At 55.9% G+C, this 24,592-nt stretch overlaps 1 protein-coding gene across 1 annotated transcript; it reads right to left on the bottom strand.

Annotated features, from left to right (window-relative positions):
* Positions 1-251: 251 nt before the first annotated feature.
* On the bottom strand, positions 252-24,050 carry Cep131 (centrosomal protein 131). The gene is made up of 26 exons (XM_032914101.1): positions 23,896-24,050; positions 21,050-21,243; positions 18,551-18,645; positions 13,862-13,976; positions 13,486-13,607; positions 12,576-12,689; positions 11,862-12,008; positions 9,956-10,073; positions 9,410-9,526; positions 9,080-9,233; positions 8,637-8,731; positions 8,052-8,234; positions 7,553-7,729; positions 6,925-7,050; positions 6,650-6,775; positions 6,452-6,568; positions 4,561-4,663; positions 3,759-3,960; positions 3,144-3,251; positions 2,935-3,052; positions 2,765-2,839; positions 1,971-2,113; positions 1,693-1,870; positions 1,213-1,376; positions 602-662; positions 252-529 (listed from the first exon to the last, which is right to left on the bottom strand). The coding sequence occupies exons 2-26, from the start codon at positions 21,224-21,226 to the stop codon at positions 455-457; spliced, it is 3,210 nt and encodes a 1,069-aa protein (XP_032769992.1). The 5' UTR covers positions 21,227-21,243; positions 23,896-24,050; the 3' UTR covers positions 252-454.
* Positions 24,051-24,592: the final 542 nt, after the last annotated feature.

Below are 24,592 nucleotides of genomic sequence, written 5' to 3'. Positions count from 1 at the left end.
TCCAAGAGTTGAGCCTGCTGTACTCCTGAGAGGCCAGGGCAGAAACAAACGGCCCAGTACCTGCTGGGGATTGGAGCTGAGAGCAGAAGGGCTGGCTGCAAGCCGCTTCCCTGTCAGCGTGGACAAGTGTAAGAGTCGGAGCTAGTCCTACAGCCAGCAACACCACTCCTGACCATGCTGCGGGGCCCTTAGTGATCTCCAGCTTTCTGCTCTCCACGCCCAGCAAAGAGGAAGACAAGCAGGTGACATGGAACAGTTAAAAAAGCCACGTAACCATTTTACTACAGAGCAGCTGCAGGCCTGCAGACAGTAATGTCCCGGGCAGTGGGCTCCACGGTGCCTCACACACCAGCTGTTGTCCTACCCTCAGCCCTGTGTCTTGGAGCGTGACCTGGACACCAGCCACAGGACTGAGCATCTGCCTCAGGCTTGGCTTGTCGTCCCAAGAGAGATGTCACTTGGAACTCAAAGATGGCCCTTTGTGTTGCTCCAGCAGCTCCTCCAGGTGGTCCGCCCGCTTCTCGGCAGCCTGCAACACATTTCAGTCAGCCCTGGAGACCCTCCCCTAGCAGGACACTCCCAGACCACCAGAGGGACCCACCTCGTGCTGTTTCCGAAGACTGTTCACGGCTGCCTCCTTCCTCGCTAGAGCCGTCTTCACCCTGCAGTGATGGGCAGTGGGCTTCTGCGCAGCCCAACTTCAGGCCCGGGTCCTGAAGGGCAGCCTCCTACCACCTAGCCTCAGCCCTGCTCCACTTTGACCCGAGCAGCTGGCCCTGGGCCACTGTCTCCATGACAACCAGACCCTACGGTGGTTTTGGGAAGAGACTGGGTTGGGGCAGGGAGCTGTGCTGACCAAGACAGGTGTCTTGTTCTCATGTCAGGCACAGGGGCCGGCAGCCTTAGCCTCTGGAAGGACTAAGGAGATTCTGGGAGGCTACTGTCACCCTCTCTGCTGCTGGCCCTCTGCTGAACAACACCTGTTCCAGCCAGAATCCTGCGCACCTCCTTGGAGAGGGCACTTGTGTCTTTCCTAGCCCTGAGACAGGGGATGCTCTAGAGCTCAGTGACGCCCAGGGGAAACGCCTAGCCATCCTGGCACAGAGATAGAAGCCATGTGAGCTCTGCCATGGGCTACACCTGCTAGTTTGGAGGAGACAGGAGGAGGCATGACTGGTCCTCTGTACCCTACCTGCAGTCCTGACCACCCACCTCCGATGCACCTCATCTAGCTCCATCTGCTGACGGGCCCGCAGCTCTGCGAGCTCTGCCTTCACCCTCTGGGTCTCCTCCTGGGAGGCTGCCAGCTGCTCAGCAAACTCCTGTCGCACCACTTGGGCCAGGCTGGCCCGCTCACTGCACATCTGTGTGTTTACCTAACAAGCAGGGGAGGCTGTGAACGGGAAGGCGGGGTGGGCTCCCCCGGGCCCCGCCCCGATGCAGGGGAGGCTGTGAGCGGGAAGCCGGGGTGGAGCTCCCCCGGCCCCGCCCCGATGCAGGGGAGGCTGTGAGCGGGAAGGCGGGGTGGAGCTGCCCCCGGCCCCGACCGAATGCAGGGGAGGCTGTGAGCAGGAAGGCGGGGTGGAGCTCCCCCCGGCCCCGCCCCGATGCAGGGGAGGCTGTGAGCGGGAAGGCGGGGTGGAACTCCCCCGGCCCCGCCCACCCCAATGCAGAAAGCCCCGGGCTACTCACCACCCGCAGGTCGTCCAGCTCCTTCTCTTTCTGGCGTACTAGAGACTGCAGCCGCTCCTTCTCCCCTTCAGCCTCTCCCAGACGGCCTTTCAGCTCTGTGCACCGCTCCTGAAGCTTGCGCTCCGACTGCTCCAGCTCCGCGAGCTCGGTCTCGTACTTGTCACGTACACGCTTCACACTAGCGGGCAGAGGCGGTGTGAAGACAAGCGCTGTTCACACTGCTCTGCCCCGGGCTCTGCCCCGACTCACTGCAGAGCTAAAGGCAGGAGGCAGCTCACCGGCTCTCGGCTGCTCTCTCGCTCTCCTCCTTAGCCAGGGTCATATCAGCCTCCAGCCGGTGGATGACCAACTCAATCTCTTGGTCTCGGCCTTTTCGGATCTCCTCCTTCAGCTCACGTTCCCTGGTCAGCAGCCATGCTTCCTGGAAGGGCACACGGCTGTCTCAGAATCGGCCAGCAGGAGGCACAGAGAAGCTGGAGACAGAGGCAGGACTAGCCTTGCTGGACTCTGGGGGATTGGTCCCTGCTGAGAGCCACAGGGAGACACAGTCTAGGGCAAAGGGCTCCAGCCCTGTGCAGGCCCCAGGTCCCAAGAGGACCATGTTTTCTTTTCAGGGCCTCCTGTGAGCACAGGGGCATGAGATGGCCCGGGGTAGCATGTCTCTTTAGACAAGGAGGCCACCACTGCAGCAGGCTGTTCCTTCGAGAACTATAGCCCAGGACAATCAATCAATTCCTACTGTCTGCTAGACAGGCCAAGCCAAAGTGATAAACCTGACCTGTGGCCAAGGGACTTGTGAATTCCTAAAAGGAAAGACCAGAGGCCGGGGCCTTCAGGGGCTTGGTATACTCTGAAGAATGCAGATGGGGTGACTCCTGGTGAGGAAGGACAAGTCAGGTCTCCAGGATGTCCCTGGCCCCACTTCCTCTTGTTCTAATTCTAACGTCCTGGATCCACATGTGCACAGTGAGCAGCACACAATGATCCACCAAGGTCCCCCACAGCTAGCAGTGATGCCCAGTGGTGAGTGCCCAGGAAGCCCTGAGCAGCAGCCCGCCCTGTCCAGGCCTACCTCCTTCTTGGCACAGCTGGCCACCCACGCCTGTCTCTCAGCTTCCAGCTGGTCCTTCAGGGCCTTCAGCTCCATCTGAGGGGGCAGACTGTGAGGGCCGGAGGCAGAGGAGACTCGCTTCCTCCACGGCAGGCCAGACTCAGCGTCACTCCAAAGGGGACCATGCTCACCTGGTGCCTCCCCTCCTGCTCCTCTCGGCTCCTCTCAAACTCGGCTCTCAGGGCTCGAGTGAGGGCTGCACTGCTCTCCTCCAGCTGCTGCCTCAGCTCCTCCAGCTCCACCCGCTGCCTGCAGGCCAGCAAGAGTCAGGACACGGGTCATTGTGAGAGGGGATGGGCAGGCCAGGGGTCACTGGGAGGAGGACGGCCCTGGGTGGCACCTGGCTGCCTGCTGGCCCAGTCGCTCCTTCTCCTCAGCCACCTCAGTGTAGAGCCGTCGCCGCTGCTGCTCCAAGGCCCGCTGTTCCTGCTCCAGGTGCTGCTCTAACCTGCAGGGCAGTGAGGATGCTTACACCAGTGGGTGCCCACGGTGCTCCATGCTGGTCACCCCGCCGGCCAGCATGGTCACACTAGATCACAGGGATCCTCTGTTGTCCCAGGGCTGCGGCCTCCTTCAGCTGCAGACTCTGACGAGGCTGTGAAATGGCCTCAGCTCAGCTGAGTTTGTGGCTTACTGTATCCTCACACTGGCCTCTCTCGGCTTAGTCCCACTCAGGTGGGAGGCAGACACCTGAGCAAGCTGCTGCCATGACCTGTCTTTCCTGAGAGTGGGAGAGCAAAGGCCCAGCAGGTCACGAGAGGAGAGGACAGCCTTAGGGGACCTGGCCTGCTGGTCACTATGCCTACGCATACAGACTCACCCAGCCATGTCCCTCGGCCACCACGTCCCAGGACCACACAAGGGACCCTCACAGCAGGTGGCCTGCACAAGTCCCACACTGTTCCGGGGGAGTCAAGGGGCTGCTATAAGACCACAGCCTCCAGTGCCCTCCTACCTCTGCTGGGCTCGCTCCCGCTCTTGCTGGCCCAGCGCCTCCCTCTCCCGCTCCAGGTGCTCCCGCAGCTCCTCTGCCTGACGCAGGTGGCGCTGTGTGGCCTGCTCCTCGCGCTGTTGCAGCTCAGCCTCATGCAGGCCCCTGAGCCTCCTCACCTCCTGCTTGTGCTTGGCAATTAGTTTCTGGATCTCAGGCTCTAGACCTGTGGGGACAGGGGTTGCACTAGAGATAGGGCTGCGAGTCCCCTCCCATCCAGACACTGCCCCAAATCACGGCAAGCTTGATATACCAGAGGAAGACTAGAGTCAGTGGATAAGAGGGAGATGAGGCTGCACTCCAGAGACCTAGCTCCAGGGGTGTTTTGGATAGATATACCATCAGACCACGATGGCTTGCCCAGCCTGTGGTACACAAGGCTGCCCAGCCTCTTGGTGCTCTGACCACTGGCTCTCCCAGTGGCATGATGCCGCCCCACCCAGGATCCTGGAGGAAGAAGACTCTCCACAGGGCAGCCTGAGGGTGACACCTAAAGCCTCATTCACATACCGGGTCCGTCAGCCTGAAGGATGCTGGGTCCTTTTCTACCGTTTTCTCCAGTTTCTGCAGTGTGACCTAGGTGCCTTGATGTTCCCACACTAGCCTCCAGGGGCCGGAGGTCCCCTCAGGCTTCAGTGAACTGGGAGCCGGCAGTTGAACTGGGGTTTGTGTCTACCTGCCCTAGGCGGCCATGACCACGGCCTCACCTAACAACACCTATGCACGCACACTGCCACTGGTGAGGAGCGGGGCGGGGAGGCCCCACCTCTGACTGTGATTTCCTTGATCTTTTTCGTTTTCTCGTTAATCCACTTCTCACGCCGGATTTTCTCGGTGGCGCTCATGAGTTCTTTGAGTTTCTTGATCTCCTGCGTGAAGGAAGACAGTGAGTCCACCTACTGGGCCTATAGGCTGCATGGCTCCTTTCTCTCTCCCCAGGGTGGACACCACACCACATATATTCTAGCCTGAGGTAACATGCAGTACAGTAGTTACAGCCACTGGCTGCTAGAGGTCCCATCTCTGAGAGGGATGCTACCACCCACTGTGACTGAGGCCACAGAGAAACGCAGAGAATGAAGGGGACATAGGAAGAAGGCTTTCCATCCAGGAGCTGTTGTACCTTTCCTGCTGACAGATAACATCCACAGAGTGTCAACAAAAGTCACTTACTAAAGTGATAATGTGTGCTTTCTTAGAGATGCCACCAACAAAAACCATTAAAACCAGTAGGCACACTGAAGGTCAGAACGCTTTATAACTTTGCCTTAGCAATTCTCTCATCCCCAAACTTAAGTGGCAGCCTCATATATTCACCTCAGAAATTCACCTCAGATATTACAAGCTCACTTATAGGAACAAATTCTTTACCCCTTAAACCTTGCAAGTTGCACACTCTAACAGTGTAACTTAGAAAGCCACAGAATCTTACAGCCTCTGTGTAGAAAGCCCGATCCTCTCAGAGAAGTCCACACTCACACCTGTAGGTCTCCTGAGCACATCTACCAACTCCTGTGCCTAAGATCTGTCACACGCCTCTAATAAATGCCAACTGTGCTTTATATTGAAATTCTTCTCCGAAGGGAAGCCAAGGATCCTGCTCTTACCCGAAAGGAAGGTCCCTAACGGGGGGGGGGAGTATTGGGGGAGCTGGGGGAGGGGTTCTTGGGTTGCTGGGATGGCCTAAAGACATGACTTCTGCTGAAGCAGAGACTACCTGAGAACTTCAGTCCCTAATTCTGTCTGGGGCCATGGACACTGGGATCTCTCTAAACAGTCAGCCCACCCTCGCATGGGGTCTGGGCTCCAGTCTAGGGTGGCTTCAGAAAGAAGCAGAGGTAGGTGGCTGAGACTTTTAATCAGCATCTGCAGGCCAATCAGGTGGGAGCTGGAAGAGCCTGGTGCAGCTAAGCTGGGCAGGTTCTGTCACTCAGGATGCCACTGGAGTAGGCCAGGCTTGGACTCCTGGGTCTACGGCCACTGTCCCGTGAGGAGGGTCAGGTAGGCTGTGCATGCCCACACCTCAGCACCGGTCCCTGTGGAACACTTGGATGCAGTTTAAAAAGAGGGAATGGGGGCAGGGGAGGGGGTTGTAGGGGAGGCTGGAGAGATGGCTCAGAGGTTAAGAGCACTGACTGCTCTTCCAGAGGTCCTGAGTTCAATTCCCAGCAACCACATGGTGGCTCACAACCATCTGTAATGGAATCCGATGCGCCCTCTTCTGGTGTGTCTGAAGACAGGGACAGTGTACTTACATACATAAAGTAAATAAATTAAAAAAAAAAAAAAAAAAGGGCTGGAGAGGTGGCTCAGCGGTTAAGAGCACTGACTGCTCCTCCAGAGGTCCTGAGTTCAAATCCCAGCAACCACATGGTGGCTCACAACCATCTGTAATGGGATCCGATGCTCTCTTCTGGTGTGCATGAAGACAGCTACAGTGTACTTATAGATAATTAAAAAAAAAAAAAGGGAACGGTACCAATAAATAAATAAATAAATTCCCACCCCACCCCCCCAAACAATAACAAACAAAAGAGCAAGGCCAGATGGGGATCTCTGTGAGTTCAAGGCCATCCTGGTCTATAGAGTGAGTTCTAGGACAGCCAGGCTACCACGCTGCCACTGCCCCCAGGGACCCCAGCCTGGCATGGGCTCACCAGTTCGTGCTGCTCCTGCATCTGTGCCACACGCTCCCGACACCGCTGGTCCCCCTGCTTCAGCTCAGCCACCACCGCCTCACACTTCTCGCTAAGGACTTTCTTGTCTTCGATCAGCTGTGATGGAGGCACCATGAGGCTCTGCTGTCCGCCCTACGGTCTCTCCCACGGGGCCAGCACTGTCTCCCCAACTGTCACCTGGTCAATGAAGGACAAGTGCCGCTGGATGGTGGCCTCGTACTGCTCCTTCTGCTGCCGCAGCTGCCGGCTCAGCTCCTTCTCTGTCTCCTTAACACGGCGAGTGGCGAGGTCCCGCTGTTGCGCCTACGGGGAGCATGGACAGGAGACACTGGCGTTGAGTCTCTGCCAGGCACCAAGCGCCATGTGGGGGAGAAGGCAAAGGCAGAGCTGTGGGGTGGCAATGGCTCAGGCCCCATCCCAGCTAGAGCCCTGACTGATGGCTAATGTCTCACCAGAGCTCTCTGCAGCAGAATCATGGCCTGTTTCTTCTCCTCTAGCTCCAGCTTCAGCCGCATCACGGACGTAGTTCCCTCAGACCCCAGTTCCAGGGACCTTGGGCCCGCCTCTAGCACCAGGCTCTAGGGATATGACAGTCCTCAGGCAGGCTACCCAGCAGTTACCTGATGCCCGCCCTCCGTGTGGAGTCACTACATGACCTGTCCCACCCTGCTGCGAGGGGTCAGCTACGTAGGACATCTGGTCAAGGGACGGTGGGCAACAGGTCAACCGTGGAGACTGTATTTATTAATCAGCGCAGGAGGGGGCTATGCCTCCATGCTCAAACACAGATCACGGGGCCTGAACTACCCTCTCCTGACCTTCCTGCCGCGTGAAAACAAGACGTATCCCTGTGTTCATCTCGGTCACTGCTATTCACTCAGGACATAGCCCCCAGACACAAGAGCCCAGGGATGTCAGATCACCCACCTGGACAGGATGACCTATCTAGAGAGGATGCTAAGGTAGGACAGGGCAGCCCCGTCAGCTTTCACTTCTGTTTAGAACCCGGGACTGGGACTGTTGCTGTTGCCACACTGGGGCCTTGTGAACGACCCCCTCCCGCTGTTGGGAGCCGACTACCTCCCGCCAGGGTGCAGGCCACTCCTGCCCTGACTTCTCCATCTCGTCCAGGAAGGTCATGATGCTCTGCAGCTTGGCCTCGGAGAGTAGGGTCCCGTCGTCGGGGGGGCCAGGGGCTGCACTGAGTTTCCCAAACTTCTCCAGGTTGTCTGCAGTCAGGGGGTTGGTATCCTCCTCCTGCAGGGGCCAGCATGGAGGCTTGGAGAAGCCGGAGAACTTGGGGTCCCGAGGGATGGGGGCAGTGGTGGGGAGCCAGTAGGCCTGGCTATGGCTACAAGAGCCCCCTGGTGGCTCAGACCTTTCAGAATATTGTGACAGCAAGAGAGGTGTGCACCCTCCTGAGTCACTGTGTCCCAATTTCAAGGAGACCAGACAGGAAGAGAGAGCCACAACAGGCCACATCTGGCCCTTGTTAGGGTCTCAACTAAGGCAGGAACATGGTGACCCATGCCTTCCCTGATCCGCTCGCTGTGGAGGCCTCCCGACTGCCCCTGCTTACCTCATCCATCCAGGCGTATCTGTCCTGATGGTAGGCCTTGGGGTGAAGCAGCGGCTCAGGCTCCTCCTCCAGCAGCTTCAGCGTGTCCAGAAGATCATCCAGGGTTGCTCTGGCCCTGGTCTTGCTCCTGGTTGAGGCCAACGCTGCCAAGTCCTCTCTGGCTTCAACCTGGGCATGGGCATCCTGCAGTAGACAGGCCGGCAAGGAGATCAGCAGGGCCAGTGGTAGCTAAGAGTCGGCCCCTGTACCCACGGTGCTGGGCACCCATCCCACGGGCCAGTGTGTCCACTGCCTGGCACATGACTAAAGATGCTGTCCTCAGAGGAGAAAGTCTCCAGCCCAGAGTCACGCTAAGCAGCCTGTGGCCTTCCTGTCCCGTCTGTGGAGAGCGACACAGGAGCCCTCCCCTAATGAACGTGAACTGGCAGGATTCCAGAGTAGTTCTGAGACCTCCCCACAGCAAGACCAGCAGGCCACTGTCTCACACCACAACAGCAGCCCCTGGGCTCCTTCAGGACACAGAAGGACCCCAAAGCTAAGGAGAAGGCAGGGGGCATGGCCACCCAGGCATGGACATGTCTCGACCTGTGGCTTGTCCTCTGGAGACGGCCGTCGCTCTGGGAATGATTCAGAGGCAGGAGGGCAGGGGTCTGCGGGGCCTGTGGGGTAGAGGCTGGCACCTGTAAAACAGAATGCACTGTCACCCCTCCAAGGACCTGACCTGGGAGGAGAGCTGGGAAGGAGCCATTAAGGGGCGCCAGTCTTCCGGGGTGTGAAACTGTGCGGGAGGAAGTGCAACCCCAGAGTGCTGGGCCTTGAATAATTCATTTGTTGAGGCCTGGCCGCCTTCAAGTCCAGCACCACGAATGACCCAGGCAGCAGAAGTGGGGAGCAGATCTGGGGCTGAGATCCCAGTTCTGCAGGTAAACGTCACCTTGCCTGGCCACACGAGGCCTGAAGTCTGGCAGAGCCTGCAGCTTCACCTCACCGTAGGGTCAGGTGGAGGTGGGCACAGACCACTCACTCACCAGCATTGTTGGCCTTGGGGTGTGTGACGCTGCTGGGCATGGAGGGCGGCTCCTGGGTGGGTCGAGGCTGCTCCAGTGCCCTGGTCTCTGGTCTGTCCTTAGGTGGCCTGTGCTCCACTTCCCGAGCTTTCTGGGCTCGCTTCTGCTGCAGCTCCTGACAGAGGAGCATCTCTGAGCAGCCCCCAAAAGCAGGTGTCCCCTTACCATTTTGCAGCCTGGCTCCCCTGAGGCTCAGGGTTCCCAAGCATCAGTGTCACACAGAACGGGCTAGGGGCTGGTTCGTGCTCTCTGGTGTCTGGGCTGGGGGCCGACACCTGGGGTAGCCGGTACCTGAATGGCTGCCTGCCTGGCCTGGCGAGCCTTCTCCTCCCGGGCCTTCTTCCTTGCTGCCTCCTCCTGCCGGTGCAGGTCCAGAAGGTTCCCACTTCCCAACCATTGCCTCTGCCCCTGTGGGGAAACCAAAGCGATAAACTTTATAGCACTGGAAGATGGACAGAGTTCTGGAACACCAGCTGGGAGGTCTCCACAGGAGCCCTGAGTGTCAGCATGGAAGGGTGAGATTCCTTAGGACACTGAACCTCTGTTGTCGCTTGGCTCAACAGAGGGCCAGACCCACGCTAAGATGCGGGCGTATCAAGGAGACAGGGCTCTGTAGCACAGCCGGGAGCTTGCTCAGGGTGTCGTCTTGGTCCTGGCTGGTCATGGCACCCACATCAGCCGAACAGCAGCATTGAGGACAAGAAGGTGCCACACTCACGGGTGATTCCAGGTCTGACGTCCATTTGATTTGTCTTAATCTGCACTTGATTCACCCGCTGTATGCTCTGAGGCAGCGAGACCCTGAGGGATGGATGCTCAGCCTGCAATCACACTGACCTCTCGCTTGGACGCCAGCAGGTGCTCGAGGCTTGCTGCTCCTGTTCGGCGCCTCTGTACCTGGCAGCGGTACCAGCGTTGGATGGTGACTGCGGCCTGGTTTACCTGCCAGATGAACCTGCCCAGAGAACCAGACTCAGGGCCAGAAGGGGTCCCCGTGTCCCTGCACCCCTAGAACAAGAAGCTATTAGTCAAGTGTCCAGAGGGAGAGAGACGGTGGTGGCTACACACGGCCCTTTCCCGCCAGCTTATGATGGGGAAGGCGGGCCCTTCTAGATCCTTAAAAACCTAAACCCACCTCCCTTGGAAACAACCAAGGGGTGACAAGAGTGTCAGTCTGGAGCAGACATGGATGGTGTGACCAAGTTCCGGCACTCCACAGCCTGCGAGGAGGCGAGACCACCAAGCGCACAAGACAAACAGGTCGGTGACTGCTAAGGTTGGGGTGGAAGAGCTGGCCACACGCTGGGGGGCTGAGGGAGCTGGGGTAGGGTGAAGAGCCTAATCATTTTTAGTGTTACTCATTGGAGGGTTGTTTGCTTTGTTTTGAAGGCAGGGTCTCTCTATGTAGCCTTGGCTGTCCTAGACTCCATACGCAGTCCAGGCTGGCCTTGGACTCAGAGATCCTCCTCCTCGGCCTCCTGAGTGCTGGGACTACAGGTGTGCGACACCACACCCGGTCACTTGTTTTGAGCCAGAGTCACATGTTCCACTCTGGCCTCAAATTAAACCATGTATCTAAGGATGACCTAGAACTACTGGTCCTCCTACCTCTACTACCCCTGGGAACGTACGCTTGTGCAACCACATACATTTTAAAACTGAACCCATTGGGCTGGGGAGAGAGCTCAGTGGTGTAGCTCTTGCTCAGTATATGCAAACCTCTGGGTCCTGTCCCCCTACTGCAAGAAAATAGTAACTCGGGGGTTGGGGATTTAGCTCAGCGGTAGAGCATTTGCCTAGCGAGCGCAAGGCCCTGGGTTTGGTCCCCGGCTCCGAAAAAAAAGAAAAGAAAAGAAAAAAAAAGAAAATAGTAACTCAATAAAGTTGATTAAACCAACCCCTCCACCTTGACTAGAAGGGCTATGCACAGATGGCTGCCAAGGGTAGCAACAGAGGACCACATTCCTCCGGCTGCCTGCCATGGCGCCCTGGCTCCACAGTGAAGCCCATCCATGGGAGCACCAAGATGGGGCTCTGGGGAGCTGACGGCTCCTGGCCTGGCCTCCCTCCCACTGTCTACTTGCAGGACCCCTCCCCATACTCAGCCCTGAGTCACAGGCCAGGTGGGTGGTCTGCATGGAAGTCCTGAGGCCCCCTGGGAGCCCCCAGTGCAGCTATTCCCCTGCTAACAGGTCCTGGCCAGGAGCCACCCTGGTAGCCACGGAAGGCCCCGCCCACTGCTGCAGCCCCAAAGGGCGCTGTCAAGGACGGCCTCACACGCAGTAGCCACGGTAGCCACGGAAGGCCCCGCCTGTGCCCACCACTGCAGCCGCACAGGCAGGTGTTTGTTCTCCTCAGTCTTTTATCTTCTTTCTGCTAAATGTGTTTTTAATCACCAGTTTCACGGAGGGATAATTACCGTGCTATAAAACCCTCCCATTTGTGGCATACAATTCACAGCTTTCTGAGGCAAATTTACGGGGTTGTGCATCCATCAGCACAACCTGGTTCTAGAACATTCCCATCACCCTCAGAGAACAATCCCTGCGGTATCCTGGTTCCTGTCATGCCCCAAGCGCCTACAGCCCCCTCCCCCCTCTACCCATCTCTCCTTTGCATTTTATACACATGGAATCTCAGCAAGTATGGCCTCCCGCTCGCACTGGTTAAAAGCCAAGCCAACTATGAGGTGAAAACTCTTATCGTTAAGACCCTTGCCCCACAACTCCATGAGAAACGTCACCTCTCAGCTTCCTCCTCAGTCACCTCCTTCCGCCTCAGCAGGCCGGTGGTGCCCCGAGTGGACTGACTGCCACTGGAGAAGTTCTTCCGAGGCTTCCCAAAGTCGCTGCCCTCACCGCCCTCACGAGCTGCTGCCTTCACAATATTGCTGATGGGACAGAGAGAAACCTAGCTGTGTCTGCAGCTCCAGGCGGGGCCCCTGACCCATCCCATGGTTCCAAGCCTGGAGGAGGCCCACGGACTATGATGCAAGGTTGACCTTTCAGCTCCACCTTGCTGACCCCCAGAACTACCTCTACCCCAAAATCCCATTGGCTGGCACCTGTGTAAACGTCCTTTATGTTTTATAAACAGAAACATGCTCTCAGTACAGAAGTCCAGGACCAGACAGACTCAAGAACTCCAAGAACCACTGATTCTAAGTGAGGCCCTGTTGGGGTGCAGGGCCTCAGTTACTCTGACTATGGCACGTGGTTCTGCTGTATGTGCACAAGGGCTTCCTTCCAGGGCCCCTCCACGGACACAGACCTGAGTGTCCCCAGTTAGCTGTTTGCTCTCCCTAGGAGGCTGCCTTAGCCTGGATGGGACTGGCAACCCCACTGCAAGCCAAGGGCCCTGTCACGGGGCCTGCATCTTCAGACGCACACACTGTGCAGCCTACCCAGGGCCCTCCCCCAGGCCACATGCTTCATGTGTGCTTTCGAGCAGGCCTTACTTGAGGGAGGGGGCTGTCTGGTTGGAGCTCTTGGGAGGAGACACCTTCTTCGAGGAGGCGTAGTGGTTATGCACCATGGTGGTAACACAGTTGCCCACGGCTCCTTTGTTGCTCCTGTCAGAGAGACCAGGAAGGAGCAGGGCTGGAGGAGACAGTCGGGTTTGGTCTGTGGTTTTTACTGCTGCTGTAAAAACTCTCAGTGCACACTACGGCAACGACCACGCACCTCTGGAACCCCATGGCCTGCACCCACAGTGGATGGTGTTCCCTGACCCCCAAGGTCAAGGGATGCACACTTGCTTTGGAAGTGGCCTAGAATACTTTCTCGAGCGGCTTCTCCTGGTCTGTCAGAGAGGCCACAGCACCATCACCTGCCATGTTGGTCACTGCTCTACAACATGCTTTGGTCTGTCATGTCCCTTGCAAACCTGACCCCAAGAGTGACGAGCACAGCTCTGACACAGGCTCACCCTTGGCAGGAAGGCTGGGAGCCCCAAAGATGACACCTCCCAAATGACCCTTCCAAGTCAGGGACACTTGGCCCCGAGGAACCTCCTGTCCTTGAAGTTTCTGAAAGTCACAGCTGGGTGACTCAGACCTCTAGAAAAAAGGCTCCTCCAAGAAGCCTTCCAAGAGGCTTGCTGGGCTGACCACTGCTACTGTCTAAACAGCGGCCACAGGTCCCTTTTATGCAAGCTACCGCCTTACAGGCTCTTCCTTTGGCTGAGGGGAAAGCCTCTGGTGTAGTCATTGATTTTTCTATCCAGTACAAAGTAGCTTAATCCAGCTACATAAAAGACAAAAAGTGTTTTTGGACAAAGCTCTCTCTCTCTCTCTCTCTCTCTCTCTCTCTCTCTCTCTCTGTGTGTGTGTGTGTGTGTGTGTGTGTGTGTGTGTGTGTGTGAGATACCTGTTGTTAGCAGTGAAGCTCGGCGCCAGGGAACACTCCTTCCTCCGTGGGCCCAAGGCACAGTCGAGGGTGCTGGGACTCTGACTGCTGGCTGGTGAAGCAAAGTCCCTAGGCTGGTCATCCTGTGGATCACAGACACTCCTTAGCCTGGGACACTAGGAGCACAGCCCAAATAGCGGCCCTTCTGTGCCATGAGGCAGCAGATGCCACACCCCAAGGGACCAGTGTCAGGACCGAAGCTCTGCAAGCCTGGGACACACAGGCCCTCCCTGCAACCGCGGCCCCTCTCTGCAGAGGCAGGAAGAATGTGGAAGGAGCCCGATGGTGAACCTGACAGGAACACCAGGACTCGCGGCTGCTTCACGCCTATCCTTACCAAGACATTCCACGTGGCTCCCTTCTCGCTGGACACCTTGCTAAAACTGGCCACCCTTCTTCTCCCACTGGTGCTACCCTCAAAGAGCATTAGGAAGTCGGTGGGCTCTGCTGGCCTGTGTCAGAGAGAGGGACGCACACACAGTCAAGGGTTAGGGATGCCGGGAAGGAATACAGGCGTGTGTCCTCCTCCAGGACAGGAGTCTGGCCACTCCCAGTTTCTAAGAATGTCTCCTGGAGGCTGGAGAGCTGGCTGAGGCCGAGAGCACTAGCTGTCCTGGCATAGGACCCAGTTTGGTTTCCTGCACCTACACAGAGTGCAGGAAACCCTCGGTAACTCCATTTTCAGAGGATCTGGCACCTTCTTCCAGCGTACGCGGGCAGCAGGTACACACATGGTGCACATATACGTATATAAGCAAAGATTATATACATTAAAAACATGTTTCTTAACCCTGACATATATTCCTACCTGGCAGAGATGCCTCAGTAGGACAAGGTCTGGAAGTCTGGGGAGTCTGGGTAGCTATACTGAGCCTGAGGATCACAGGCCTTAGGACGTGATCACTACCACTGTCCTCACCCCTGCGTATACAAAGAGCCACACGGCAGTCAGCCCGAGACAGTCAGAGGCCACAAGGAAGATGTCAGGAACTCCCCGGGGGCCATGGACAAATCATGCCCCAGGGTCTGACCCTGATGGAGTGAGGCAGCCTGGAGCAATGTCCCCTGTGAGGTAGGAAGCTCCGGCAGCAGGTACATAGACTGAGCGCGGGGCGGCGAGGCCCAGCCTTATACACTGTCACACAACGAGCCTTGGAAGCATCACACGTTGTACATCACATGTTGTATGTGGAAGGCCCACAGGCTGCACAGCATCTCATTCCAGTTACTCAGAAACGTCCAGAGCAGGCAGACCCACAGGGCCAGAGTGCAGACTGGTGGCTGGTGGAAGCTGAGGACACAGAGAGCAGATATGGGAGAGATGCTCTGGAGGACCGTGAGGCTGGCTGCACTGAACATAGCGAATGGGCCAAGATCTGGCTCAGCAGCAGAGTGCTTGCCCGGTGTGTGCAGGGCCCTGGGTTCCGTCTCCATCACCGACAAATAAGCACACCTCTGAGGTGTTCCTGAGACTACATGAGCTGTGGTACAGAAACTGCAGGCCAACAGAGTGGACAGACAAAACTCAGCAGAGTCGGCACCCCTGGTTCTGGACTGCCACTTCCACACTCTCCAGGGAAACGGGAGATGACGGGCCATCAGTTCCCAGGTCTCTTCTCAGCCCAGGCCTAGCCTGCCAAGACTGCCACACTGACAGACTCCATACCCTGTGACAGGCCTCACTCGTCACGCCTGACAAAGGCTAAGGCACACTGTTGGCATCACCAGCCATGCTGGCTGGGCACAAAAGAAAGTACCAGAAAATCCGCTTTCGTGTGGACGGGGTGGGCTGGGTCTGCCTGGACGTGGAAGGCAGGGAGGGAAAAGGGAAAGACTTGTCCTGATTCACAGTGACGAGACACAACGCAGTGCTAAAATCCAGAAAGGACACGGGGCCAGAGTCAACACCGAAACCCTTCAGAAATGGGGAAGGACGCCCAGCATGCACCGGCAGTGACTGCAAGGCCCTAGACAATCTAGCAAGAAATATGCAAGATTGTCCCATGGACACTGGGATTGGTGGGAGCTCATGAAAAAGTCACAAAGGGGGTTGGGGATTTAGCTCAGTGGTAGAGCGCTTGCCTAGCAAGCGCAAGGCCCTGGGTTCGGTCCCCAGCTCTGAAAAAAAAAGGTCACAAAGAAATAAGGACCAGAGGGGCCACAGGGGCCACAGCACTGAAGAGCTCTCCTCTGGCAATTGTCATCCAAAAAAGCAAGGCTAGGGAGAGATAGGGGACAGCTTGGAGCCAGCACTGTAAGACATAGGACATGAGGCCCTCCACAGGGCCACAGCACCTCAAGAGGGTAGAATGCCATGGCTGAATCTAAAACATCCCTTAAGCACTCCGTCCCCAGCTTGTGGAGCCTTTAGGAAATGGGGCCTGGGTGATAGAAGTATGGGGTAGGCCTTTCCAGGTTCCACTTCCGGTTCAGCATGCTCCTTCCCACTTTCTGTCGGCCACAAGAAGTTGTTACCACAAGCTCCCACTGTCTGGTGACAGTCATACAAAATGTAAAGAATACAGAAAATTGATGGGAATAGAAGAGTTGCTGCTGTGATAAATGTAGCCACGTTGGCCTTGGGAGAGGGTTTGTGGCAGGGACTTGGAAGTTTGGGGCTCAAGAAAAGGGAAAACCTAATGCTGTCTGCAGAGCAAAAAAAAAAAAACCCCAAAACCACACACGCAAAAAAGGAAAGACAGCTGTGGGGGTGGGAGGTGGAGGTGGGTGGGCCTGCAAATGGAAACAAAGGCCTTAGGCTGTTACAGTGTAGCAATAAATCTGGCTACATTTTACAAGAGTCCTGAAATTTAGGTGAGCCTGAATTCAAAAGCCATAGACCAGTTTATCTGGCAGGAGAAAGTTCATGACAGCCAGGCATCTAAGCCAAGACTCTTAGTCAGACTTACATTGAAACAAACCAGGAGCAGGGTTTTCAAGCTTGCAGGAGGTAGGAGGGGATGGCAGCCTGGGGAGAAAGGCTCACAAAACAGCTACAGTTGGAAAAGGACACATTCTTTGCACCTGGACAACAGGAAAAGTTCCTCCAAGGCAGACTCCACTGTCAAAGGCTCTGGGACGTGAAAATGAAACCAAGTCGCTCTTAGGAGTTAGAGGAGGCTTGGCTGTTCGGTGCACGGCTGCTCTTGCAGAGGACTCAAGTTGGTTCCCAGCACCCACATGACAGCTCACAAAAGGCCTCCAGAGTCCCAGGGATGCCTGCTCCAAAACAACCATCAAGGGAAGCATTGTTCTGCTTTAGCTGCTGAGGCTCGCTATAGTAGCTGCTGAGGCTCCCTATAGCTCACACAGCACTATATATATACCTATGGCCCATGATGCCCAGATACATCTTGGGCTGGCAGGACTTGGTGCTGTCCACACGGTGCTGGTAGTATTATAGCATGCAGACTGCAGACTGCAAGAGTTATAACAGGGTCAGGGAAGCTGCACTTAGTGAGGCTGCATGGGGACACCTGGGCAAGCTATGCAGGAAGCTGTGAAGGACAGCTGGGTTGCAGTCTGGACCCCAGAATGTGTGCAGGGGGAACAAAGCCTTCTAGAACCCAACTGAACGCCTTATGAGCCCCCAGTGCCAGATTCGGTTGAAAGACTTGCCCTGTTCTTTGCTGTGCCCTATTCTTCCATTTTGGAATACAAATCTTATTCTGGGCTCTGATGTGTTAAATAAACATCCCCCCCCCCCTTAAAAATAGGAGCTGTTACAGACTACAGAGACTTTTAAGCTAGACCAGAAGCATTTTCTATTATAACTCGGTCAGGAGCATATGAGGATAAGGAGTGGGAGGTTGTGACTTCAGAGTGATGTATTTGGGTAACAGGCTGATAAGGGGTGGGGTTGTGCTGGATTCTGTCAACTTAACAAAATCTACAATCATCTAGGAACTGGCCTCTAAGCATGACTTTATGATCCATTAATGTGAGGTGGGAAGACAAGTCCACTCTTTCTCCTCCATGTGGCCAGCACCATTCCTTGATTGGTTGGACTGTACCTGCAGAAAGGGAGCTGAGAAGGACAGCCATCACCCTCCTCCAACTGCAGAGGTGACCAGCTGCTTCCAGCTCCTGCTGGGTCGACTTCACAGCAGTGACAGACTGCACTGTGATTCAGAATGAGCAAGTTCTTCCCTAGGTGGCTTTTGTCAGGGTACTTTATCCCAGCCAATGGGGAGGAGGGGGAGGAGACTAAGACATTCAACTGCTAACAGAACTAGGCCTGCTCTCCAACAGCCAGAGAAGTGCAGGTACCTCTGCAAAGGGTTTCCTGGATGTCATTAAGAAGCATAACTACACCACACAGACATGGATGCACGCATGAATGCACACACTACACCACTCAGACACAAGCACACGCATGTGCACTCACACACACGTATACACACGTGCACCCTATATGCACCAAGCCCTCTAGATATCCCACACACACATAACACACAAACACCACAAACTACAAATACTCCATATACATGCCACACGTGCACCCTATATGCACCAAGCCCTCTAGATATCCCACACACACATAACACACAAACACCACAAACTACAAATACTCCATATACATGCCACACATGAAGCATACTCCACGAATCCACATACCACAGACGTGTGTATGTACAGCCCCTGTATACCCCCGATTTCTAGTACCGTCACATGTGCACACACACCCCCCCCCAGTACATCCTGCATTTATCCTACATTTTTCAGGCACCAGCAATTCGGCAGTGGGGACACCCTGAGAGTATTACACACTATCTCAGCTGCTACATCCCGGGTCCTGAGGCTCCCTGTCTGTGTGGTAGGAGTGCAGCTCCTATTTTCCTAGGGGAGGGGCTTCTTCTGTTGGCTCAGAACCTATGGAGGCCACAGGATCCCATTGCCCAGCAGAGACCACAACGGACAGAGCTGTGGGAAGGGCTGGGGAGGAAGGAGAAGGGTGGTTGGAGTTACCTGATGGGACAAGATCACCTGAAGAGGTAGAGAGGGGCCAGTAGTCACAATAGGTTACCTGGGGGAGCCGGTCCATGACTGGTTGACCTGTGTAGTACTGTTGGATCTTCGAAGATTGTTGATAGCTCGGGGGCCCCCAGGCCCAGTGGCCTCCTGCAGAAGGGCGAGGAGAGCCTACTTAGCGGAGAAAGCCTCAGGCTATTGCTGGGCTGCTCAGCACCAGGTTGGGCCTTAGAGAAATCACCAGGAGACAAGGTTCTGGGTTCCAAAGAAGCTGGGAGGCTCTTGGTGGCACATGGACAGTTAAGGGGGTGGCCACAGGATGGATGACCTAGCCATCGGTGGGTATGGGACAGGGTCCAGCCTCTGCGAGCCTAGGTGTATCACACAAAGTGGGGAGCCCTTCACCCCTTCAGTGGGGTTGGACCTCCTAGGAACTGCTCACTCTGTCACTATGGTCATCAACAGGGGGCCTGGTATTTCCAGGAGAGGAAGCAAGCACAGTGGAGCATGGGCCACCTGCAGACCAGGCACGGCTGTGTACCTCAGCAGAAAGCACACCTCTTCCTTCTCTGGCCCTCTGCACTTTAAACATCTGACCTACTGTCAGATATGCCACTTAATAATATGGAACTGTTGAATACATCGACTGCATGAGGGACGACTCAGGGGTACCCCTTTCTTTCTCCCCATTTTCCTGGTGGCAGTTTTACCTTCTCCACACTGAGGAAAGAGATAAAGGTGGCTCTTGTGTTCTCGGAAGGGTATGGAATGCTCATCAGATACATGAGGGCATGGGTTAAGAACCCTAAACTCCACCTGTGCAAAGGCTGAATGAATGCCATCAGCCCAGGAGTAGCCCCCCCACTCCCCGGGGCAGACAAAGCTGGCTCGCTCCATTGTCACATATGCAGCATCTGCTCCAATGACAAGCCAGGTCTCCTGGGATTTGAAGGCCTGCCCAGAGCAAATGACCTTCAGAATCCCAATGAGGTCAAACAGTGACAAGGACCAGCAGTAAAATGAGGCCCGTCCAGAGGAGGTCCTGGCCTGGTGGGCCGTTCTTTCATTAAGTATAGCAGGGGTAGCGTCATCTAACAAAATAAACAGCTGGATCCATCCCAGAGAGGAGTCCCGAGAGAGGACCTGGCAGCTTTCCTCACCCAGAACAGAGTCACAGGAACTGTCACCGAAGGAAAGACTGGCATGGTAGGATTGCTCTCAGCAGGAGGCCTGGGAGAGGTGGCTGTGTCCAGGTAGCCACAAAGGAGGCCCAGGCATGTGGTAGGGGTCCTCAACTATACAACGATCTTCGGTCCACATATGTGGCCCTGGCTCCCCTCTTTGCTTAGGGCTTCAGGGCAGCGGAGGGATCCAAATAGGATGAAACCCAGAAACTCAAGGGCAAGGCTGGGGCTGCAGAGGGCTGCAGGGTTGAGAGTCACACTAGTCTGAGCTGCCCATCCCTCAGCTAAGGCAGATGGCAGCTGGTTTGGCTTTGCTTCACTGCAGCAACTTGTCTGAACCAAATGTCCTCTACTGTCTTGCTATCTCTGCTCCAGGATGCAGCCTGAGCAATGGAGGCCTATGCCATCTGACACACTTTTTCAGGAAGAAGGAGGAGGAGGAGGAAGAGGAAGAAGAGGAAGAAGATGAGGAGGAGGAAAAGAAGGGGAAGATGAGGAAGAGGAGGAGGAGGAAGAGGAAGAAAAGAAAGAAGAGGAGGAAGAGGAAAAGAAGGGGAAGATGAGGAAGAGAGGAAGAGGATGAGGAAGAGGAGGAGAAAAGGGGGAGGAGGAGGAGGAAGAAGAGGAAGAAGAGGGGAGGAGGGGGGAAGAGGAGGAAAATGAGGATGAGGAAGAGGAGGAGGAAAAGGAAGAATAGGAGGAAGAAGAGGAAGAGAAAGAATAAGAAGAAGAGGAAGAGGAAGGAGAAGAGGAAGAATAAACGGCTTTTTATCAAGAAAGAAAGCTTAGACCATCAACCAGCCCTTCACCCTCAGCAAGGACCTGCTTCTCAGGTAGAGGGTCTCAGAGAGGCAGCATGCAGGTCTCACCCAGGCTCCTCCCTGGTTTAGAAGCTCAGGCCAGACTCAGGCACAGCCCCGGCACCTGAACCACTTGATCCCCTCTTGGCTTGGCCTAGCAGAGAACAGCTTTGGAGAGCAGCAAGAGTCCCGCTTGGCCCCTCGTGCTCGCCCCATGAATTTCTGAGTGACACCCCTGATCCATGCTCCACAGAGGTAGGCTGGGAAAGGGAAGGCAGCTCTCCCCAAAGCCCCAGCCCCTGCCCATCTGCTGCCCACCCAGGTTCTACAAGGTCACTCTTGCACTGGTCTGCCCATTTGAAGAACCAAAGAAACCTAAATACAGTGGAACAGGAGGGGTAAGCCCCATGTCAGAAGGATCTGGATCTGCAACAGCACGGCTCACCAGGCTTGCGTGCTCCAGTTCCTCCCTGTCCACAGATGACCATGGATATGAGATATATGTTCTTGTGTGGAACTGTACCCAGAGACTAGTCGTCACCCCAAGAGGGTCCCGGCCCCCACACTCACCAGTGCCTTTTTTCTCGGCTCACTGCCTGTGGCCACAGACACGGAGCGGAAAATAGACTTTGCGGCAGAGGCACTGCCGGGCCGCTGGGACATGGGTAGAGGGAGGCCAATCAGACTCAAGTCCACACCTTCTGGACTGCCTTCGGGAGTGGCACTGATGGTCCGTGAACCTTTCATGGTGGACCAGGCTAGCCCTGAGAAAGAAATGGGGGGGGGCACAATAAGACACCGCAGAGTTAGGGATGTGGCTCTGTCCCGTCTTCAGCATAAACCAGTATGGCGGTAAATGTGCACAGCCCTCAGGGGGTGGAGGCGAGGCGGGAGAACCACGGATTTCAGACCATTCTCAGATAGTGAATTCAAGGCCATCCTGGGCTACACGAGATGGGGATGAAGCTTAGAGAGAGAGAACCCATTCATGAAGAGTGCTTGCTGCTTTTCTAGAGGATCAGAACCTGATTCTCAGTACCCACGTCAGTGGCTCACAACTGCCCGTAACTCCAGGGGACCTGACACCCTCTTTTGGCCTCTGTGGGTACACAGACATATACACATACAGTGAAATAAATATATATATATATATTTTCAAAACAGGGTTTCATTGTACAGACCTGGCTGTCCTGTCTGGAACTCACTCTGAAGACCCAGGTTGGCCTCAAAACTCACAGAGATCTACCCACCTCTGACTCCTGAGTGCTGGCATTAAAGGTGTGCACCACCACCTGGCCTATGTGTGCCTTTTACTCTTCTTGAACTATACCCAAGTATTCAACAGGGACAGGTCCTGAGGTATGGACAGCCACGTCCCAGTTAAGCATGCACAACCCTTTTTTTTTTTTTTTTTTTTTTTTTTGGAGCTGGGGACTGAACCAGGGCCTTGGCGCTTGCTAGGCAAGCGCCTACCACTGAGCTAAATCCCCAACCCCATGCACAACCCTTCTCACAGACATAGTGGCTCACCTTTAATCCCAGCCCTTGGGAGGCAGAGGTAGGGAGGATCTCTGTGATATCTGAGGCCATCCTGGTCTACAGAACGAGTTCCAGGACAGCCAGGGCTACACAGAGAAACCCTGTCTCGAGAAACAAACAAACAAAAAGAGGAAGAAGAGGGGGAGGAGACAAGACAAGACACCATGGAGGAATCTCAGCTCTTGCACTCACAAACTCCACTCGCCCTGGACATCTGGGTCTACCTGCCACCAAAACTCTGGGAGGCCACCACTGGGGATGGCTGAGCTCAGTCAGGAGCATGAGAAGGCAAGACTGCTCTAAACCCTTACTGGGCTCTGAACGGTAAGCAGTGAGTAGCTGGGGGACAGTGACCCCAGAAGTGCTAGCAGCAGACAGTGGTGGGTGTGAGCCTGGCCCCGTCACTTACCCCTGCCCTAGGTCATTATCTATACTTTTAAAAAGGTGCATTGGGTTGGGGATTTGGCTCAGTGGTAGAGCGCTTGCCTAGGAAGCGCAAGGTCCTGGGTTCGATCCCCAGCCCCGAAAAAAAAAAAAATAAATAAATAAAAAGGTGCATCTTCCTGGGCTATCCTGAGGTAAATGTGCCTTTGAGATTGGACCCTGGAGATCCCTCAACAGCTTCAAGTCTCTCTAGTAGGATGTGGACTCCTAAGTCCCTGCATCACCACAGAACATCCATGAACTCTGGGGACCTGACAGCTGCTTTCTTGTTTCAGAGGCACCCTGACACCTCCCTTGCAGGATACTCTCTCTTGCTGTCTCCCCCTGGCTCTTTTCATCCCTGAAAGTCTAAGCCCACCCTGGACCCAGGCCCAGACTCTCTCTTCTACCCACCCTCTCACCTGAGGACCATTCCTGGTCCATGCCACTGGGTCCTCAAGGGCTTTGCACAAGTATAGCAGCGCTATCTGGCCAGGGCCCGTGCTCAAGTCACTCAATACTTCCGCACTGCTCTCAGCTCAGGTTACACCCACAGGGGAAAATCTGAGTACCTGAGAAGTCCGGCTCTGACCCTGTTCTCCAGAAGCACTCCACCGTGCATTAACTAAGCCTGCTGTTCCTCAAACCTAGGCAGTGCATCTCAGCACACGGCTGCATCTGCAACGCCCCTGCCTCCACGCCACCCCCATCAGTTTTTCTTCCATCAAACTGTTTTGCTCTCTCTAGGACTCCCTTCAGAGGACAGGGACCGCGCAGTCTCAGGTCCCGGGGGCCATGGGACAAATGTTAAGTGATTATTAAAATCCCCTTGCAGAATCAGGGAGCCGGGAGCATGCACTCACCACGGTCCAAAGTAAAGCTGCCTTGGTACTGACATCCAGGTGTGTGTGGTGGGGAGCAGTATCCCTACTCTGAGGCTGCTCTGCCATCAGTCCGGCCAGTGTCCTCTGTTACACACTTCTGGTTGTGTAGGGGAAACCTAACACCTTCCCCTTCTGGGCACTGTCTACACCTTGGTGGACTCTGGCTGGCTCCTAAGCTTTTAAGTCTAGTGGACAAAGCTTTTTCAGGACCACGTGCAGCCAGTGAGGTTCTGGACGGTAAACATAGCCTCTCCATGGAAACCTACAAGCCAGATGACGGGAGGCTGGGGAGGCCAACCTCACCCTGGACAAAACCGTGACTCTCGCAGAAGCCGGAGGGGCAGGAGCCTGCTCCCTCGGGCGCCGGCTGACTCTTAGAGGCAGGGCTCTTGAGTAGCGCATTGCTGAGCTCCTCCACGGGCGACCCGCATCCCCCAGGCCTCTTAAGGTTTAAAGCAGGGGATCTGGGCCTCCCGACTGGACCCCACGGCGATCTTCCGGGACTGGGGGTACTGGGAACAGGCCGTCCTCGCTGCAGGGCCCGACCCCTCACCGCGAGACGCCCCTCACCTGCGCGGACCCAGCCTGGGGCGCAGGGCCCGTGGGCTCGGCCTGGCGGGCGCGGCTGCAGAGCCAGCCGGGGCCCCACCGGGCTGGCGCGGCCTCCGCCGTGGGTGACAATAAAGCGCTGTCCGCAGGGGCGAGCGGCGGCGGCTAGCAACCAGCCTGGCGCCTCCTCCGCTGTCCGTCACGCCGGCCCGCCTTTGCAGCGCGCGCCGCTCAGGGATTGGCTCTCCGGACGCCCTCTCTGATCTTCGGGTAGGTCATTGGGCCGTTAGGCTGTCCTGTAAGTCCCGGCGTGGGAGGAGCTGCGGAAAGCCAAGGTGGAGTGGGGCAGGCAGAGGGGCGGGGCTTAGGGAGGCGGAGCTTGCGGGTCCTGGCACCCCCTGAGGCCCCCGCGCATCCCAGGCCCTCTCTAGTGCCTGGCGGGACCGCGCGGTAATTGTGCCACCTCTGCTCATTCTTTCCAACTGCTTTCAAAGAAGCTTTCGGAGTACACGAGTAGTGACTCTACTGCTGTTAGTGAATAGGTGTGGGCTCTCCTGTCGGCCAAAGGGTTCTGGACACCGAAGCTCAGATGCCCTCTCCAACAGAAGTTACACTAGATAACAATACTATAAACGCAAATGCTTTAAAAAAATTATCCGCATATATTATTAATTTTTATCAACAAGCGTGTGTGTGTGTGTGTGTGTGTGTGTAGGTT

The sequence above is a fragment of the Rattus rattus genome, chromosome 9 (assembly GCF_011064425.1).
Source record: "Rattus rattus isolate New Zealand chromosome 9, Rrattus_CSIRO_v1, whole genome shotgun sequence".
Taxonomy (NCBI): Eukaryota; Metazoa; Chordata; class Mammalia; order Rodentia; family Muridae; genus Rattus; species Rattus rattus.
The sequence above is the reverse complement of the archived record's forward strand: the minus strand, read 5'-3'. Positions and strand labels throughout refer to the sequence as shown.

Coding starts and splice junctions, on each gene's coding strand:
- Cep131 (XM_032914101.1), bottom strand. CDS start 21,226: ATGAAAGGTTCACGGACCATCAGTGCCACTCCCGAAGGCAGTCCAGAA. Junction 8,732..9,079: donor CCCCAAGGCCAACAATGCTG/GTGAGTGAGTGG, acceptor TCTGTTTTACAG/GTGCCAGCCTCTACCCCACA. Junction 2,840..2,934: donor AGCAGGAGGGGAGGCACCAG/GTGAGCATGGTC, acceptor CTGCCCCCTCAG/ATGGAGCTGAAGGCCCTGAA.